Source organism: Sinocyclocheilus anshuiensis, unplaced genomic scaffold (genome assembly GCF_001515605.1).
Source record: "Sinocyclocheilus anshuiensis isolate Anshui unplaced genomic scaffold, SAMN03320099.WGS_v1.1 scaffold284, whole genome shotgun sequence".
Taxonomy (NCBI): domain Eukaryota; kingdom Metazoa; phylum Chordata; class Actinopteri; order Cypriniformes; family Cyprinidae; genus Sinocyclocheilus; species Sinocyclocheilus anshuiensis.
The window spans coordinates 2376960-2396640 of NW_015554266.1; the positions used below are offsets into that span (position 1 = coordinate 2376960).

General features: G+C 37.2%; 1 protein-coding gene across 3 annotated transcripts in view; it reads left to right on the forward strand.

Moving 5' to 3' along the window:
* Positions 1-19681, forward strand: part of LOC107671291 (polypeptide N-acetylgalactosaminyltransferase 13) — a 59805-nt gene that overhangs the window by 10676 nt on the left and 29448 nt on the right. For all 3 annotated transcript variants that reach the window (XR_001632179.1, XM_016464185.1, XM_016464183.1), the window contains exons 3-8: positions 6194-6362; positions 9826-9992; positions 11471-11678; positions 14796-14966; positions 18566-18683; positions 18859-19039. Coding sequence is in view for 2 of the 3 variants with exons in the window: in XM_016464185.1 (XP_016319671.1) it covers positions 6194-6362; positions 9826-9992; positions 11471-11678; positions 14796-14966; positions 18566-18683; positions 18859-19039 (1014 nt within the window). In the remaining variant the exon portion in view is untranslated. The remainder of the gene's footprint in view (positions 1-6193; positions 6363-9825; positions 9993-11470; positions 11679-14795; positions 14967-18565; positions 18684-18858; positions 19040-19681) is intronic.

Below are 19681 nucleotides of genomic sequence, written 5' to 3' on the forward strand. Positions count from 1 at the left end.
CATACATACAGTATATATATATATATATATATATATATATATATATATATAATTTTTTTTAGGCCTGTGTAGGGCTTTACTGCCAAACACAAAATGTCGTGTTTTGCAGATGTATTCCAATTGCTCTATTTTATACAAGTAATGACTGTGAGGGCAAATGCCAATCTTGCAATGCATCGCATTAATATATATATAATATAGCTTTAAAGGGATACCCACACCGCCGTCATCATTTACTAACCCTCATGTCAATCTAAACCTGTACTCATTTTGAAGAATGTCTTGTCTCTCTTGTCTCTTGAAGTGCTCACTAGCTGCCCATTTCTTACTGTTTAATCCCAGCACTATCGAGTCCTTGTCCTCACTTCAACGCTTTGCCTGGTAAACAGGTTTAACTCGTACCATAAGCTGCTTTCAGGTTTAGATGTAGTCCACCAAAAACCATAATCACAGTCGTACTCTCTTTAGAGCACAAGTACATCAAATGCCTTGTTATGAATTTAGATTCTGTGCCTCTAATAAAGTGGACAAACAGGAAGCCAGTGTCTGTCTGAAATACAATCTGAATCCATGCATTCAGGATTTAATAATGGCAGGAAAGCTATTAAGGTATTAAACAGTCAGGTGAGGCCTAATCAGCCACAGTGCTGAAAGAGCAGGGCTTAGAAGCACTGCAGTCTGTTGGCTATTTACGCTAGATCGTTTTTTTATGAGGTCGAGCCAGTTTGAAGATCTTGTCTTATTGAGGTTATTGCCTGTGATTAGCTCAGCCCTGATGGTCAGGGGTGGTTATCTAAAGGTTATGGATCTAACACAAAACTTGGAAGTTTAGTTTCAAGCAGAGAATTTCATACATTTCAGCAACGTACATATACAGTGCATGTACCAATGTGCACTATAATGGCTTTGGAACCATAATTCCTTGTTATCATCTTTATCTCTTTGCCTGATTTCTTACTACATATTAATTCTTCTAAATATTTAGTTAATTACAGAGTTTAACTTTATTGGCTAGCAAATATCTTATATATAAAATGTAATTGCCACAGTACTTCACTGATCTTCTGATATGAATCTTTCCATATTTTGCCTAATGTAATAGATGGGAAGAAGAAGTCCACTTCCTCTGGCATTTAATCAGTAGTTTATACTATTTAATTCTGTAAACAAACAAACAAAACAAAACAAAACAATTTATTCTGACATTAGTGGGGACAGCAGCCTCATTTTTGCATTTATGGTCGACGTTTGACAGCAATTTCATGTCTTCTAAATTTGATGTTTAACAATTTAGCTTTCTGTACCTCAAGATAGAATATCTAAACAAGCATACATTCTGAAAAAAAACACCTTATTTCGGTTAAGTTGACTTAAATTAATATTTTTTTGTAATATCAGAAGTTAAATGTGACTAATGACAACAAGAACAAGAAGGCAGTTTAAAAGAGACTTGAATTTTATTCGGTCTATAGTGCAATCATTAACATCTCTCATACATCAGCATCAGAGTCATACATAATATATGGACAGAACTTACAAATGGGGGTTGAGGGCTCGGAGTGGTTGTGGGGGGGGTTCTTAATGACACTGTACATCACTTTATTTTAATATAAAAAATTTATCGGACCATTGGAGATTCTGAGAAAAAAAAAATGCGCGGGACCCTACAGTTCAACTCAACTTTGTTGCACATAGATAAACTGCACACTTTAATTTTGTGATATTCTAGCTACCAGTTTGCTTCATAAGTTTAACAACATTAAGTTGAAGTTAATGTGTGTAAACTATCATGCAACTGAACACATGTTCTTACTCTGTCCATGCATTAAATGCAGTCTTTTAAAGACTGCTGTTTTCTAGTGTATTTACTTTAAAGGGGTGGTTCACTGTTTTTTTTCTAGGCTTGATTGTGTTTATGGGGTGCAGTCTAACATGTGTTAATGCTTCGTTTTTTTAAAAAATGCATTCTTTTTCACATAATTTATCTTTATTCCACAACGCTCTGTCCCTTCTCTAAGAAACGCGCTGATCATTTCCTTCTTTTATGAAGCCCCTCCCTCAGAAATAGTCAATGGGCTCTGATTGGTTAGCTAGCCCAGTGTGTTGTGATTGGCTAAACCGCCTCTAGTGCGCGTCTAACAGAGGATATTATTCTTTTAATATACGGTTTTATCCTGAGTAAAGCTTTAATACAGTACGGCAACTGCATGCGCGTCCATGTTCTTCTCATAGCTATATGTGAAAATAAGTGTATAATTGTAATAGTTCATTGTTGGAGCTTAGCTGAATGAGAGAGAGAGAGAGCGAGAGAGAGAGAGAGAGAGAGAGAGATGCAGAGCGTGTGCAGAGCAGGGGGACGCAAGGAACAGTATTAAGAACACTGCTTTTGAACATTGATTTTGAATCTTGTGAATCCATTAGAATCGTTAGAAGACAGAATCGCGATTCATATACGAATAGATGTTTACGTGCACCTCTAGTTTTCTCTTCCTCTTCTCTAAAGCAGCGCAGCATGGCCTCGCCCCCTTTGCTGCCTTTTCCCGAGGGTGGGGTTTATCTGGGTTTGTGATGTCACGAACCCGGGAAGTAACTTGCTGTAGTCCCTACCAGCCGTTTTTGTAGGCATTAATTGCCAGAATTTTAAAAGAAGATATCTCCGTTTGCATTGAACTTTCAGCTTCGTAACTTTGCAGATATTGTTTATGCTCAAACAGCAACATTGTACACTAACTAATGTTAAAAAAGTGAAATCGCAATCAACCACCCCTTTAACTTCTCAGGTAGCGTCAGTGGTATGACCCATTTCAGACGCCGCCAAAATTCCAACCACAGTGGTTACATAACAGTTTTGGTAACACTTTAGTTTAGGGACCAGTTCTAACTATTAACTAGTCGCTTATTAATCTCAGCCTCAGACGGCATGCCCATTTCATCAGCATATTAATGGCTTATTCTGCATGACAATATTTTAGACCTTTAATCCGACCCCACACGTAAACTACTTTACAACTAACTTACTAACTATTAATATGCAGCAAATTAAGAGTTTATTGAGGCAAAAGTTGTAGTTAATAGTTAGTTAATAGTGAAAACTGGTCCCCCAAACTAAAGTGTGACCTAAATTTGAATTGTTTGTTTAAAATGATTACTAGGGACAAGTCAGTAGTCACTGGATATTGGTAGAGACATGTCCCTAACATCCCCATTAATATGAGGTTGCTAAGGTGTCTTGAGTGGTTTTAGCTGGTTGTTTGGATGTTCTAGGTGGTTGTTTACTTACTGGCCCAAGACAAAACAGCAACCCAAGCTCACTGGGAAAGGGTGCCTGTGGCATCATTTTTGCAAAAACATATTTCGGTGCTTCTTGCGCATTGTGCGACACTTTCAAAGTATAACATCCAGTGAGTGGAGATGAAAGTATTTTTACATTTATCAAAAATAGATGAACGTGAATCTGGCAAAGTTTTGCTTTGTGTAGCAAAAATAGATTCAGTCTACTGTAGTCTACTTTGGCATGTTCTTACATCTGCAGAATTCCATCTCCTGGAGACAGATCTTCAAATATCCTATCCAGGGAAGATAATTTTGCTTTTAATCCGTTCATGGCCTTTGGTTTATTTTTGGCTTTACTATGCAGCCAGTTGTTTTGTTGTTCTCTCTTTGAATGGCTGTAGTAGATGTATCACTTAAACAGCCACCTTAAAGAGAGCACAGAGGCTGGTTAAAAATATGATCTTATTGCTAAATAAATACCGTACTGGGATCAATGCAGAAATGCAGTGGAGAATTGTTGCTTCTCCGTCCTAATTACCATATCATTAAGTATATATCACCCTCTTCCCAGACTCCATTTAAACTGATGATGCAACACAGCTTTATATTCTAATAAAACAAAAGAAATGGTGCTTAGTGGACATCAATTATTTAATACTCTTTTATACATCTTTATGAATAACTGCAGGGAATCTCTTTAAAAAGGCCAGATAGGCTCCATTCCAAAACGTAATGAGATGCTTACATCTGCATCTCATTTCCAAGGCAGCATCCAAAAGGCTGGAATACGTTACATGATTTTTGCCAAGACTTTTTGCCCCGATTGAGTGAGTTTGCAGATTTTGTTTTGTTAGATTTTGCTTCCAGATTTATTTAAATGACATGATATTATGGGCTGTCCTTGTGCCCAAATGGTTGCTATTTTTGGATTAAGCAGCTAAGTAAGACAGCAGTGTATGAGGGTATATCAAATCCCCCGGTGTTCTGCTTTGAAATACTGTGAAGGTTGAAGAGAGACGTTAAGAAGCAGTGCTGCAGAATTTCGTTCTTGCCGTTATTGTCAGAGACCTTGATGAGTTGCTCTTTGTCATACTGCAGTCACAGCACTCCCTCATATGTTGGTGTGTTTTGCTGCACGATGTATCATGTGCAGTTCTGTCAGTCTGCATAAAGAGGGGTAAATGTGCCTAAAACTGTCCTTGCATAGATCCCATCCTAGCATAGATTTTCTTCTTCTTCTTCTTCTTCTTAAAAAAAAAAAAGATTTAAATGATTAATTTGTTCTTGTGTTTACTTGTATAAATGTTAATTTCTTAGTAGTCAGATGCAGGGCGGTCTGTAGAAGGGTGATAGTCCTTGAGATGATTCACTAATTTTCCAGTCCTCGCAGACATACTGCTTACTTTAGTGTTTTAGAAGAGCATCTTCAGTACCACAGGGCAAATATGGGCTTAACCCAATAAAGCCTACTGTATCATATTCGATATACAAATTTCCAAGGCCTCTAAACGATCAACATGATCAAAACGTTGCTGAAAAATCTACTACATGCCCTCTGTCACCTGATTGATAGTTTATATTAACTGAGCTCTATATTCACCTATATCGCACTATATGAGTCAGAAAAGCCTGATGTATCAAATATGTGACCCTGGACCACAAATCCAGTCATAAGGGTCAATTTTTTTAAACTGATATTTATACATCATCTGAAAGCTGAATAAATACGCTTTCCATTGATGTATGGTTTGTTAGGATCAGACAATATTTGGCCGAGATACAACTATTTGAAAATATGGAATCTGAGGATGCAAAAAATTAAAATATTAAGAAAATCGCCTTTAAAGTTGTCCAAATGAAGTTCTTAGCAATGCATATTACTAATCAAAAATTAAGTTTTAATATATTTACGGTAGGACATTTACAAAATATCTTCATGAAACATGATCTTTACTTAATATCCTAATGATTTTTGGCATAAAATAAAAAATCTATAATTTTGACCCATACAATGCATTTTTGGCTATTGCTACAAATATACCCCAGCGACTTAAGACTGCTTTTGTGCTCCAGGGTCACATATAATAGAACACAAACCCATACAGTATGCGTTTTTAATATTTTTGGACTGTTATTACATATATAAGGCTTTACCGTTATAAACGATGTCAGTTATAAATGATTTCAGATGAGGATTACTAATGTTACTGTTACTGATGAGGAGTAACGCAACTCATGATCGAAAAATGTTCAGTGTGTTTTTGCCTGAAAGTGTTCATGTTGATTTGCTTTGCTGTCTTTGTAGTCTCTGTTTGATAACAGTGTTAAGTCAAATTTCAAGGACAGAAGGTGTCTGTGTTGACAGATCCTATAACATGGATCAATGGTTCAGAACGCTGCTGTCAGTTTAGACGGGTTGTAGCTGCAATGGAGCCACTGAAAATCTGCTTTGTGTTCAATTCAAACCACACCATACAGGTATATCAGTCAAACGGGCAGTGTGTGGTTGTGCTTTTCTGAGCTTCTTCATTTCAATTTGTTATATCATTATTCATTTTAATTAATATTATTTATGTTCATGTATGTATTAACTTATATATTCACAATTTGTAGCCTCTTCAGTCAATATGAAACAGTTTTTGCAGCCAATTTTATAGTGAAGTAAATTGCAAATATTAACTTCCAAGTAAAAAAAAATAAGGCCAAGATTGTGAATTAAGGCAGGCAATACATTTTGATTTAATATGAAGATGAAACTAAACAAGTTAGATCAACCTATTATCATAACAACTATTGGCATGATAATTTAGGCATGACCAATTGCACCTTTTTAGATGTCATGGCTGAAACTTGTCTAACAAACCGATTTAAGCGAAAATGTGTGTAGTAAATATATGTCACCCTGCTTTCTGTGTTCCAGCGGTGATGTCCCTCACCCAGGTGGCACCAGGTGAAATGGGGAAGGCTGTGATCATTCCCAAAGAAGAGCAGGAGAAGATGAAAGAGCTCTTTAAAATCAATCAGTTCAACCTTATGGCCAGTGACATGATTGCGCTTAACAGGAGTCTGCCAGATGTCCGGCTGGACGGGTGAGCGTGTGTGTTTCTCTACAGACAGACATTAATTAATCACAGCATCCAATCAGCTGCCACGGCAATCTCAACACAAATCAGCATTTATTAGGAAGACAATGACAAGAAACTCAAACACAAATAATACAAAAAATACAAACTTGTTGTAATTTATAATAAGCGATAATCTGATATCCTCATGCATGGTACATGAAGTTTCTGTGGATAGTTGCATTTAATGTATTTATGGTATGGATAGTATGTGTGGTTACCCAGAAATTAATGGTAAAATTTGCCATTTTAATTGGAAACCTGGATTTTCACATGAGAATCCCTTTCCTCATGGGAAATAAATTTGCCTCAAGGACTTATAGATTTTACAATGACACATTTTCAGTATAAATGTAATTTTTCAAGTGAATTGTTCCTCTCATGAACCCAATGGATCTGAGACTTTATTTTACATACTTTGGGTGAAAGTGTTTAACAGCCAGCACAAAATGTTCTGTAAACGTTTGCGCTTGCCAGTTGTTTTGAAACCACTGAAAATAACTCCAAACAAACTTTGCTATAGCCAGATTTTGTTCGAAATGATGCTTCACTTGTTCATACTTTTGCTTGAAGTATATTGGGACGTATGACTATCATTTCAACTCCATAGATGTTATGTTAAATGTGAGTTATTGTTTTACAAGCCGCTATTCCTTCTAGAAAGCGTCTTATTCACAATAAAATCAGCAGGCTAAAGAAGGTTGAAGATCACACACTTCAGCAGTTTCAGAGAGAGAGAGAGATGTTTGTATTTTCTGACTCTCATGGATGCATTTGAATTTTGTACAGACACATTGGAAAGCTAGCAATTTCTCTTGGAGAAATGGGCAAGACTATGAACTGACAATTAGTTAGCTGTGTTAGTGTTAGTTGAGTGTTACTCTTAGTTGAGCGAAAAATTTAAGGTGTTTTTTTTGTTTTTTAGAATTTTTTTAATTTAACTTTTCACAAGAATAGGTAGTAAAGATTAAAACATACCCTTTAGTTACTGCTCATTATTATTATTATTATTATTATTATTATTATTATGTAAAAGCTCCAGTTTTCATCCCTCTGTCTGTCTCGGTGCAGTGAATAAGGTCTTTGTTTATAGAATCCAAAGAGCCATTCGAGTTACATAATGAAATCCCAGAGAGCTGTTAGAGCAAAACATGCCACATTCATCTGGTGTGTTTGAGTTATGCCACCCTTCAGCACACTGAAGGCCATCACCCACATACACTCGTTCCTTCCCTCCCTGCATTCACTGATATATGATTCTCTTAAAACGAACATTAAAGCCTCGTACACACCGGGACGATTATCGTGCGCGCTTATCGCCAACGTTTTTCGACGCGTATTTTGTGTTCATACCCAAGCGATTTTCACAGGAGATGAGCCGGGTGAACGTGCAAATTCACTCCCTGACATTAGATGGCGCTTAATGAAAAACAGAAATACCCTGGTACACATCGAATCCTATTTGATCTGCAATTCCTCTCCATAACAATTCCCTCTTATCGAGATTTTTGTAGTCGCTGTCGCGTTTGTCATGAAGCCCTTTGTGTTCAGACACCAATGAGACCAGCAGCTCTACATTCATCTTGCCTCGATGCATCTTCTTGGTCTGCTTACTTCCTCTTTGTCATTAGGTATCAATGTGTGCTCGGCAAGACCGTTTTGTGCTTGAGCGCCACCAAGTCGTGTTTTACTGTAACTTCAGCAGCTCCAGGCACGTGAACAAAAGCGCCAATCACATTGGTCGTCCAGTTTTTAACGCGGCGCGTCAAACCAAAAAAACGAGCCTGAGGCGTTTTTTTTTTAAATTACACTTTTACGCCTCGCATTTTGCACGTCAGTGTGCACACTCACATTGGCGCCCTATATGATTTATTTATTGATTTATGTATGATATATGATTTATATATTTATTTAGAATTCCAGCTAATTAGATTTCATGTAGCACTTCAATCGATCAGTCATGGAAGTCTGATTTGTTGATAACTTTTGACAACATTTAATCCAGGTGCGAAAATAATTCATTTCTAGCGCAAGAGCGCGGAGAGATTTGCGAGTGCAAAGCGTCCGGTTTAGTGTGAGAGCAAAGGCAATCCACGTGCGAGCAGAGAGATTCGCGCTAGCGCATCATAGCAATGTACTTTCGCGCTACAACAGTGCGCTCTCGACATTTGACAGTAAAATAACGCCATACATTTTACCAAAGATCTGGCATTTCTGTAACATGTTTGCCAAATTTTAAATGGAAACGCAAAGTCCATATGCAAGTGCATTTCCAATGTCTTACTAGCTAAGATTTTGTCATTTTGGAATAGCAATCAAAAAAATAACACATTTGCTATTCAGTTTTCTGTGTCCTGCTCCAACCCTTACAAAATTCTAATGGAATCGCAAGTGCTTTTGTCCTTTGACAGTCAACTGTCAATCAGTCTAGAGGGTTTATTGATATAGTCAGATAGTATGCCACGCCCCCTACTGGTGGAAAACAAAGCATTGTTAATTGCTTTCCTCCATCGCTATGAGGAAAATGGGGAATTTGGCAATTTTTGCAATAAAAAAACATCCATATTTATTTTATCATTATTATTATTATTTTTCCAAAAATAAATAAATAAATACAAAATAAAATAAAAATAAAAAAATAAACAAAAGAAGCAAAAATAAAACTGCCATGACTGCAGGAAACAAAACACTGCGTAAAAACAAAAACAAAAACGGAGGGAACACATGGAGGTAACTGTTTATCAGTCTGGTATTCTGTCACATTGCGACTGTGAGGAGCACGGAGAGAGGAACGAGGATACGAGGAGTAGACTTCAAACCAACAGACTTTAATTAACATTCATGGAACCAGGAACACACACGTAGCGGGGAAAGACGAACATTCAATACCAGACAAAGGAACTCTGAATAGGACTCACTTTAAATACACAGGACTAGAGGAGAGGATGATGAGAAACATCTGGAACTAATGAAACAATCAAAATGGACGAAAACCGGGTCATGGAGCATGTGGGGGAGGAAAAACACACATATAGAGTCCAGGGGCGTGACACCATATAGCAAATTACTTGATTATTAATGTAATTTCAGAATGTAAACTATGTTATCGCCCAGTGATATATTTAAAGTTGTATATATATACATATATCTACATCCACTTTAAAGCAATATAAACTATATATCAAATTTCAACGGCTTGATTGTTCATGTTGATGCAAAATGTATTCTATATTATTGCCCAGCTGTAATCTGCTAAATGTGTCTATATGTCATTAAGATATTACGATATAATAAACATTAAACTCAGGGTTATCTGCAAAGCTGCTGAAATTTTGTTTATGCAAACAACATTTATTTGACTCTGTATGTCAAAAAATGGTTGGTTTTTACACTTTTTATCATATTAACCTTGTTCTTGTGTGTTCCTCAGCTGTAAAACCAAGACGTACCCTGATGACCTTCCAAACACCAGCATTGTGATCGTGTTTCATAATGAAGCCTGGAGCACACTTCTAAGAACCATACACAGCGCCATAAACCGCTCGCCCAGACACCTGCTGCTCGAGATTCTGCTGGTGGATGATGCCAGCGAGAGAGGTCCTAATCACATCAATTCATTAAAATTTGCATGTTGAGTTATTCCTTCAGTATCACAATACCAGTCAATGGCAGAATATATCCAGTGTCATCGTTTATGTGAATGTTGGCAACAAATTATCTCTAAAGTTTATTTAGTCCATAAATGTAATTCAGCTTCTTAGAGACCTGAGTGAGGAAACATTAAATGGGTCATGAGCTGAGAAATCAAAATTCTCTTGATCGTTTGACATATAAGAGGTCATTGCACTGTAAAAGCATCCTGTAAGTTTCAGAACTCAAAACTCATTAGTCTAAAAACAGCTTATGTTGAAGCCAATCTGCCAAAATGACAGGTTGTGGAATGTGCCACTTTATGACGTAATACAGGTGCATCTCAATAAATTCTAAACCCCGCCTCCGCACAAGAAGATCAACGCCTGCTTCTACATCACTGCCTGTTTAGCTCCGCCCACTGATTCACGCATGTAGTGTAAATAACGAGAGAAGCAAACGCAGGTCTATGCAGAAACCAAAAGATAAAGATGTTCCGTAGACATCAAGACACTGTGCAGAGCCAAGCTGTGGAAAAACACAGTCTTTGCATCACCTTCCTTCTGATCCCAACATTAGGCAAGAGTGGATGAACAGAGTATTTATGTTTTTTAACCTAAATCATAGCAGTGTTCATCTATGAGGAATGTAGGCTGTCAAACATACACAACTGTCAGCCAATCATAGCAGTGGGCGTTTACTTCCGAGTCGACAACCCGCCACGCCTACTCAAACAGAGCATTCTGATGAGGACAGAAAATAACCTATTACCTTCTGAATTATGATGTTTTATGAGGTAAAAATCTTGATAACAATATAAGTGGCCCTCAGAGAACAGTACAAAATAATAAAAAAGGCAGTTATCAGTAAGAACTTGGTCCTTTCTTCACTTCGTTTTACCATGGATTCGTTTACAAACAAGGCACAATTCGATGCATGACTTTCAGAAAGATTGAAAATAAAAGACGATGCTGTGCCGACTACATTGGATCCAACAGTAATGTCGCACCACACAAGTGTGAGGAACTGTTTTTATTACGTGGTCACTATTGCTTTGTCTATTACTGTATGTATTAAGTATTTATGCGCTTTTAACCAAAATCAGAGCAGCATCCATCTATGAAGGATGTAGGCTGTCAAACATACACAACTGTTAGCCAATCATAGCAGTGAGCGTTTACTTCCGAGTCTACAATCAGCCACACCTATTCAAACAGAGCGTTCTGATGAGAGGGGTCAAAACAGTACAGAAAATAGCCTATTACTTCTAAATGATGATGTTTTTTGATGTAAAAATCTTGATAACATTATAAGTGTACCTCAGAGAACAGTACAAAATAATAAAGGCACTTCATGACCCCTTTAAGATGTGTGTTATATAAAGATGTTCACCATAACCTCATCTCTGTAAATTACCTCTGCTTTTATTGACTGATTGATTGCAGATTTTCTAAAGAAAAAATTAGAGGACTATGTTGCGACTCTGGAGGTTCCAGTGCGAATTTTGAGGATGGAGCAGCGATCCGGTTTGATCCGAGCACGACTAAGAGGGGCGGCCGCCACACGAGGACAGGTCATCACCTTCCTGGACGCTCACTGTGAGTGTACTGTAGGGTGGCTGGAGCCACTGCTGGCCCGGATCAAAGAGGACAGGTGAGTGTGCTTGACTGTGTACAGACAATCTATTCCTGAGCCCCAAACTTTGCATTTTATAGACTTGAGAATGTTATTTTTGCTTTTCCTTTTCTCATGCTTTTTGCCATAAGAGTAACTAAATATAGTACTTAGCAAAAGATGTTTACAATAAACTTCAGTCAGACAGCAGAGAATGTACTGTAGAGCAGTGGTTCTCAGCCTCTTTGACTCCAAGGCCCCCTATATTGTCAAAGACAATATTCAAAGACCAACATGTAAGCTATGCCATTTCTGGTATTATGATTTTATTTACACTAGGAGTGGCAATATATTAAAATAATGAAACTATTATAAGTAATTAAATTCCATAATTCCAGAGTTTACACTTTTTATTACATTTATTTTATTTACTTGATTTTTCCAGTCATCTAGGATTATAGGAATTTTTCAAATTTAAATTAAATTATAAGTTTACCAAAACTGTGAAACTCTGGTTTTTCAATAAATATGGCAGTTGTTGAGGAAATTAATTATAATAAAAATATGATGTCAGATTACACTTGATTTTTAATTTTAGAAAGTTTGTTTTGTCTGAGTATAAATTATTTTAAACCATCTTGCATCCCTAGTGGGTCCCGGACTGCTGGTTAAGGAAAATTATTAAATGTTTGGTTGTTTTAGGTGAAAGTCCACAAAAACATTTATACACAAATAAATTTGATCCAGTAATCGACTTAAGCATAAACTTGCTCTACTGCTTGAATGGAATGCTTACCTTTCCAGCTGCTTTGGTTCATGGTCTCTCAAAGTATAATCTTGTTACAGGTCAGTAAGTGTGACGTGTCCTCCATCTGTAAAGCGATCTTTATTACGTTCACACAGATTCAGGTATACAGAACACAGATTCAGAATTGCATTACTGAGAATATCTTGTTACTCTTACAAGCACACTCACTCAGACACTCACTTTCAGAGTCTCGCTCAGCCTCATGCTCAGGTGCTTTGATGCAGGAAACCTTTCTGTGAGAGCATGTGCTATGTGCTGCATGCTTTAAAGATTTTTATTTCCCCGTCTGGCCGAATCACAGCGCAGTAAGGGATAAGTTGCTCATTTGGGTGTGTATAGCATTATGCGGTCCGTGTATTGAGTTTGCATTGATCAGAATCGGTCTAGTGGTGCTAAAGCTGGAGGTGTTTATCCAATTAACATTCTGGAAGCATGAGCTACAATGTGGACTGTTTCTATTTGGAAATGTGTCTAGGTAATTTTTTTTTTCTGCTACACAAAGGATAGTCTAGTCAGATGGGCATTATTGCAAAAATAAACCTGGACAGGCTGACCTGATGCAAAGTCATTTTGGACTGTTATACAGTTAAATAACTTTAAGAGCTGGTTTCACAGTCAGGGCTTAGACTAATGGCTCGTTTCCACTGAGCAGTACGGTACAGTACAGTTCAGTTCAGTACAGTACGATTCGGTAACGTGTAACCCTGATCCAGCTTGCGTTTCCACTGCCAGTAGTACCTTTCTTGATAGGTGTGGTGTATGCCGGAAAGTAGCGATCGACGATAAAGCGCGACAATAAGCACAACTCTGCCTCTTTTTGTTAAATGTCAGTTTTAATGAACAATAATAGCCATTATAAAAGTACAAGTACAAAGTATAAGAGGCTCATATAAGAGGAAATAAAGACAAAAGCAAACAATTCAGTCAAACGTATGCTACAAAGTCAGCACTGTACTACGGTAAAGTTCAAAATAAATATATAAAGTTAAACGTTGTGCTCAGCCAAAACGATATGACCAGGAATAAATAATAGATTCATGAGACCATGAATCCCTGTTAAATATAGCCTACCCAAAATGAATTGTATCTCATGTTTAATCACTACAGAGACATCAGAGCCAGCGGCAAATGTCGGAAGGACTAGCCGAGCTGAGGCTGCTCTCGGCGGATACATGAGCACTGAGCGCCCGGTGATCGCCTGGAGCTCCGAAATTGGCATAGCAAATTTTCAAATAGGTGCTATCTTTATAAATAAACCACAGATTTGAGTTTTAAACAATTACATTCTCACCTGAAAAACTCTTAAAACTACATTTCATGACACAATAACAGTAATATTTAGAAAATTACGCTGGTTTTTGGGCAATGACGTTTCACAAATCCACAAGAACAGACAAGAACGCATATTGAGAAACGGCTATTGTCTGTGTGAAAATATAAAATTAGAAAATACACGGTTATATTTTTTTGTTTTTGCGCATTCTGATGTAAATAAGCCCAACACTCATGGACAGCAAAGCGAAACGAGGGAAGGACGCTTTATCCCCTTGTATCACGCAAAAGTGACGATTCTAGTCAACCAATCAACGTTCTGCGGTAAGTTTAGCTCCACCCTTTTGGTACACTTTGCTGTTCTAGGTACCCCAACGGAAGGGTACCAAAAAAGTGGTACGGTTCGCTATTTTGGTACCATTCACAACTTCTGACAGTGGAAACGAAAATAAGTGCGTACCGTACTGTACTGTACCGAACCGTACCATACTGCTCAGTGGAAACGAGCCATAAGCCAGGTTTAGGCCATAGTTCAATTCGGACATTTAAGTATCTTTTATAGCCTAAATGTTCCTTAGAAAGAAAACAAAAAAACTGGTGTGAATCTTGATACATAACAATAGCACTGATATTTTTTATGATCTGTCAGTGCAAGTTTCTTTCAGTTAAAACAGCTCAGGCATGCATTTTAGTCTGGGACTAGGCTTAAGCCTTGTCTGTGAAAGCGATTCATCTGAATCCAGGATCTTAGGGTGGTATGACCATTTGAGCCATTCTATAGGTGTATGTTTGTTGATGAAAAGGTATGCATCATGGGAATGCTTTAAAGACTTACTAATCTTAAAGTAAACTAAAAAGCAGGTATTTTATTTGGCAGAGAGGGACGTTTTTAAGTATTCCTTTTTTTTCCCTCAATTTTTTTTTCTTAGCTTTCTCATGCTTTGTTTGTAGGCATCCTTTATGTAAGGCTGTAATTCGATATGTTAAAAAATTGAAGCAATTCTTGTCAAAATACCCTATTTTCCACTGTGACACTAGGCTGAAGGTGAATGGGTTATTTTTGTTTGTCATTCTAGGAGGGCTGTGGTCTGTCCAATCATTGATGTCATCAGTGATGAGACATTCGAGTACATGGCCGGCTCAGATATGACCTATGGGGGATTCAACTGGAAGCTCAACTTCAGATGGTATCCAGTTCCTCAGAGAGAGATGGACCGACGCAAGGGGGACAGAACCCTTCCCGTTAGGTAATAAAATTAGCGTTTTATTTTAAAGTTTGATGTGAATAATGTAAGTACAGTATTCTGTGCATTATTCACAAATGGCTCTGAGAATGACCCGTGAAATCTTCTGTGCTATATTGTTTCTTTCAAACACACACTATTCATTACAATGGTAAGAGACAGAGCCTTTGTTCCAAATAAATCAAAACCTTCACATAATGGCTGATTTTTTTTGTTAATAGAACAGACAGCATGTAATGTAGGCGGCACAATGGTTTAGTTGTTGTCACTGCAACACTGCCAGTTACATTATCACCAGAGGCGGACAAAGTACTCAACTCCATTACTTGAGTGAAAGTACAGATACTGCTAAGTAAGATGTGAATCTAACATCTATCATCTATCTAACATGAATCTAACATCTGATATCATCAACTCTTTAAACCAGTTCTTCATTATCCTGAGGATTTTTATAAAGGAAGGTTTTAAACTGAACTAGTTTTACTTTTCATATGTCTTTCAAGCATGATATGCAAAAGCAAACATTTGTTAGTGTAAAACTAAGGCTTGTAATTTGGACCTCAAAACATGCTGTGATATGATTACAATTTGTTTAGATTTAGAGACCTGCAATCGGTATATTGCTTTTTACACAGTTACATTTTTATTACAACTAGGGCTGGGCGATATAGCAAAAAAATTTATCGATATAATGTTTCATATCGTTCGGTATCGATAATTATTGACATTTTTTATAACCTTTTTTAAAACAAAGAGCAATAGAAAAAAATGTTTAAATTTAACCACTGTATTTTTAAATTAACCCAATTTATTGAGACAAACAAAAATATTTTTTGTTTTAACAGTCAAACACAAAATAAAAATTAAACAATTATCTAATTTCTAATGTTTTACATGCAGATTAAATAGGTCTGAAGGAAACTTTTGGCTTGTCTCCCGAAGCCACAGGAGGGCGCAATGAGCAAAATAATGCAGTGCATTAAATTGCCAATGAAAAGGAAATAACTGTCTATAAAAAAAATAAATAAAAAAAACGTGCATTACGTCTAAATTAACTCATATAAATCAAACATAATTTCGTAAATTGCATAAACAATTATAAACAAAACAGCATCATGTATTTATGCATTGCTTAATGCAAAGAGCCGAAGCGCCATTCACGCAGATTGCATTTAAAAACATGAGACGCAGCGAAAAGGAATAAACCTCCACAAATTTGTGACGTGTTTTCTAAAAGTTTATTTTGAATGAATAATGCAGCAACTGCGCGTCTTGTGGGCTGGACTTATAAAACATTAAAATGCAACAACATCACCGCATCTCGCGCTCCACTAATGATGCTCCCAGACGCACACCGAACATTTGATTGTACTATTTTTGCATTCAAATTCAAATGTTTATTTTAAATTCGACTAATATTCTTTTTTTTTATTCACAATCTCCTCAGCAGAGGCAGGCACAGCACTCAGTTCAGCATGTGTTCGTGTTTTCGTGCGCTCTGCGTCACTCATAGCACGTGCCTATATCGTGCGCTATATCGAACATTTTTTCTATCGTTATCGAAGAAGGTGTACCGTCGATAAATATCGATACTGTTTTATCGCACAGGCCTAATTACAACTCACAAATGCAACCAAAATAACAACAACAAAACCTTTAGTCACACATGATATCACCAGTCGTCTGATGACAGCTCATCACTGGCTTGTTCAGTGGGACAAGCAATGACAATTGTCAAGAAAGTCTGTCATTTTTCTGTACTAAAATGTGCACATCTAGTATCCACATTAGGACACACAGAGCAAAATGAATTATGTCATTTAAAAAAAAAATATATATATTGTTGAAAAAAATGCATTTTTACAGACAAATAATTTTATATCATATTTAAAAAATATATTATTTAATTATATATTATTATTATTTATGAATGCATTTATTTTACACATTGCATTTATACATAATATTGATATTGATTGACATTTATTTATCCTTATCGATGTATCATTACACCCCTATAAAGAAGGTTATTGGTCAGAGGTTTCTCTTGCCAATAACACACACACACACACACACACATACACACACACAGGATCTATGGCATGTTCTCATGTAGGCCATGTGTTCCGGAAGGCCACACCATACAGCTTCCCTGGTGGAACTGGTGGAACGATCAACAAGAACAACAGACGATTGGCTGAAGTCTGGATGGATGAGTTCAAAGATTTCTTCTACATCATCTCACCAGGTGATACTCTTCAGGAAATCGATAAATGACACTTCACTTACTGAGATGGACCATCACATAATCTTTGTAGCTTTACTTTTGGTTGTTTTGACTACTTTCAAGCATATCTTTTTAACTAAATGTAAAATATAGGGTAAAAGTGAAATTGAGATGACACCACACTTCTACCAAGCCAATTCTTTAACGCTAGTGAACTAGTGAATTCAGAATATGGCCCATTAAAGCGGTAACCGTGTTCTCTCACAGGTCTTCATTAGTGTCAGCGTGAGGCATGGCTGTCTTTACAGAGATGCAGAGGGTTTTCTATAAATAGCACGTTGATTTGCATCTGTGGTCATGGTTGTTTTGAAAGACTGTAATTATCTTATCGTTTGGCCTCCTGGACTCATTGCTGTGATCTGTCGTTTGCCTTCTATATCCCTGTAAATATTCAGCCTTCCTCAAGCTTAAACAGGCAATAGGGAATTGTAGCACACTAAATTTATTCAAATGCAATTCCTTAAACACATCCTCTTTTACTTTTTTTATCTTACTTTTTTCCTTTTTGATTGCACCTTTTCTTTTGTCCTCTCTCTCACTAGCACGCACACGCGCACATGCACACACACACACACACACACACACACACACACACACACACACACACACACACACACACACACACACACGTCTTCCAAACATGATGTGCAAAAGTCAAGAGTTGTCAGTGTAATAAACAAAAGGCTTGTAATTTGGACGTCTAAACATACTGTGATACGATTATGATTTTTATTTTATTTTTTGATTTAGAGACCCGCAATCAACCTGTATGTTGTTTTTACACCGTTACATTTTGGTTACAACTCACAAATGTAACCAAAATAACAACAACAAAACCTGTAGTCACGCATGAGATCAGCAGTCGTTTGATGACAGCTCATCATTGGCTTGTTCAGTGGGACAAGCAATGACAGTTGTGAAGAAAGTCTGTCATTTTTCTAGACTCTCTAAAATGTGTACATCTAGTATCCACATTAGGACATAAACAACACAATGAGGTATGCAATTAAAAAAAATACAGAAAATGCATACATTTATACAGAAATATTATACATATTATACAGAAATATAATAACATTGCATCTATACATCATATTGGTAGTGATTTGATTGATATTTATTGATCCTTATCAATGTATCATTACACCCCTATAAAGAAGGTTATTGATCAGAGGATTCTCTTACACAGACTACAGTGGTTCACATCACTTAACCTAGCTATTGATGGTGGGTACATATATATATATATAGCCTACAGTATATACACCCCGTCAGACTGATTAATTCTGAGGTTTTGTTTGAATCTTTTCCACAGAACTCCCACAATGGCAGGAGGTCTGTTCTCTATTGACAGAACCTATTTTGAAGAGATTGGCACCTATGATTCAGGCATGGACATATGGGGAGGGGAAAACCTTGAAATGTCTTTTAGGGTGAGAGCTCCATTTTATGGTAGTTTAAAACATTAAAAAAATAGCAGGGGTCATAAATGATGATGTTCTGCCTTATTATATTCATAAATACATGCTGATTTTTTTATTGTAATTGTATGTGGCCATGTTTTAAAGATCCTTGTTGATTGTATTTCTTTTGTTTGTGTGTGAATAGATCTGGCAGTGTGGAGGATCTATGGAGATAGTCACATGTTCTCATGTAGGCCATGTGTTCCGGAAGGCCACACCATACAGCTTCCCTGGTGGAACTGGTCAGGTGATCAACAAGAACAACAGACGATTGGCTGAAGTCTGGATGGATGAGTTCAAAGATTTCTTCTACATCATCTCACCAGGTAATACTCTTCAGGAAATCGCTAAAAGACACTTCACTTACTGAGATGGTCCATCACATTATCTTTGGAGCTTTAATTTTGGTTGTTATGACCAGTGGTGTAGCCAGGGCCGTTTCTAGCCAATTTGACGCCCTAGGCGAAATCCCAATAGATATATGATATATATATAATTCTTTTCAGACACCAGTTGCTTGTCACATTCAAATTGGTTGTCATAGTAACGACACTAATTTGTGGAGATTCAGTGCATTATTTACTGTACCAATATTTTAAATTGGCCTTTGAACTTAGCTTTATTGCATGGCAAAAAAAAAAGTGTTACCTTGCCAAAGCACTGACAGAGCCCACTGATCTAATGGCGTTGTTGAGCGCTCCAAATGCAAACTTTGCATGCAACAATCAGGCAGCAATTGACAGCAGTCTGATCTAGTGGCATACAGGCATCGTCAGATTGATAGTACTCTAGCCCAATAATGTTGGGGGATCCAGTGGGGGCGGCAGTCATATTTCAGGGTGACCATGCCACTCTTTATCACAACCCTGCTAAAAGTGCCAGTACGTGCGCTCATTGGCGCCCCTTCAGCTGGTGGTGCCCTAGGCGACCGCCTAGCTCGCCTATGCCTAGAAACGGCCCTGGGTGTA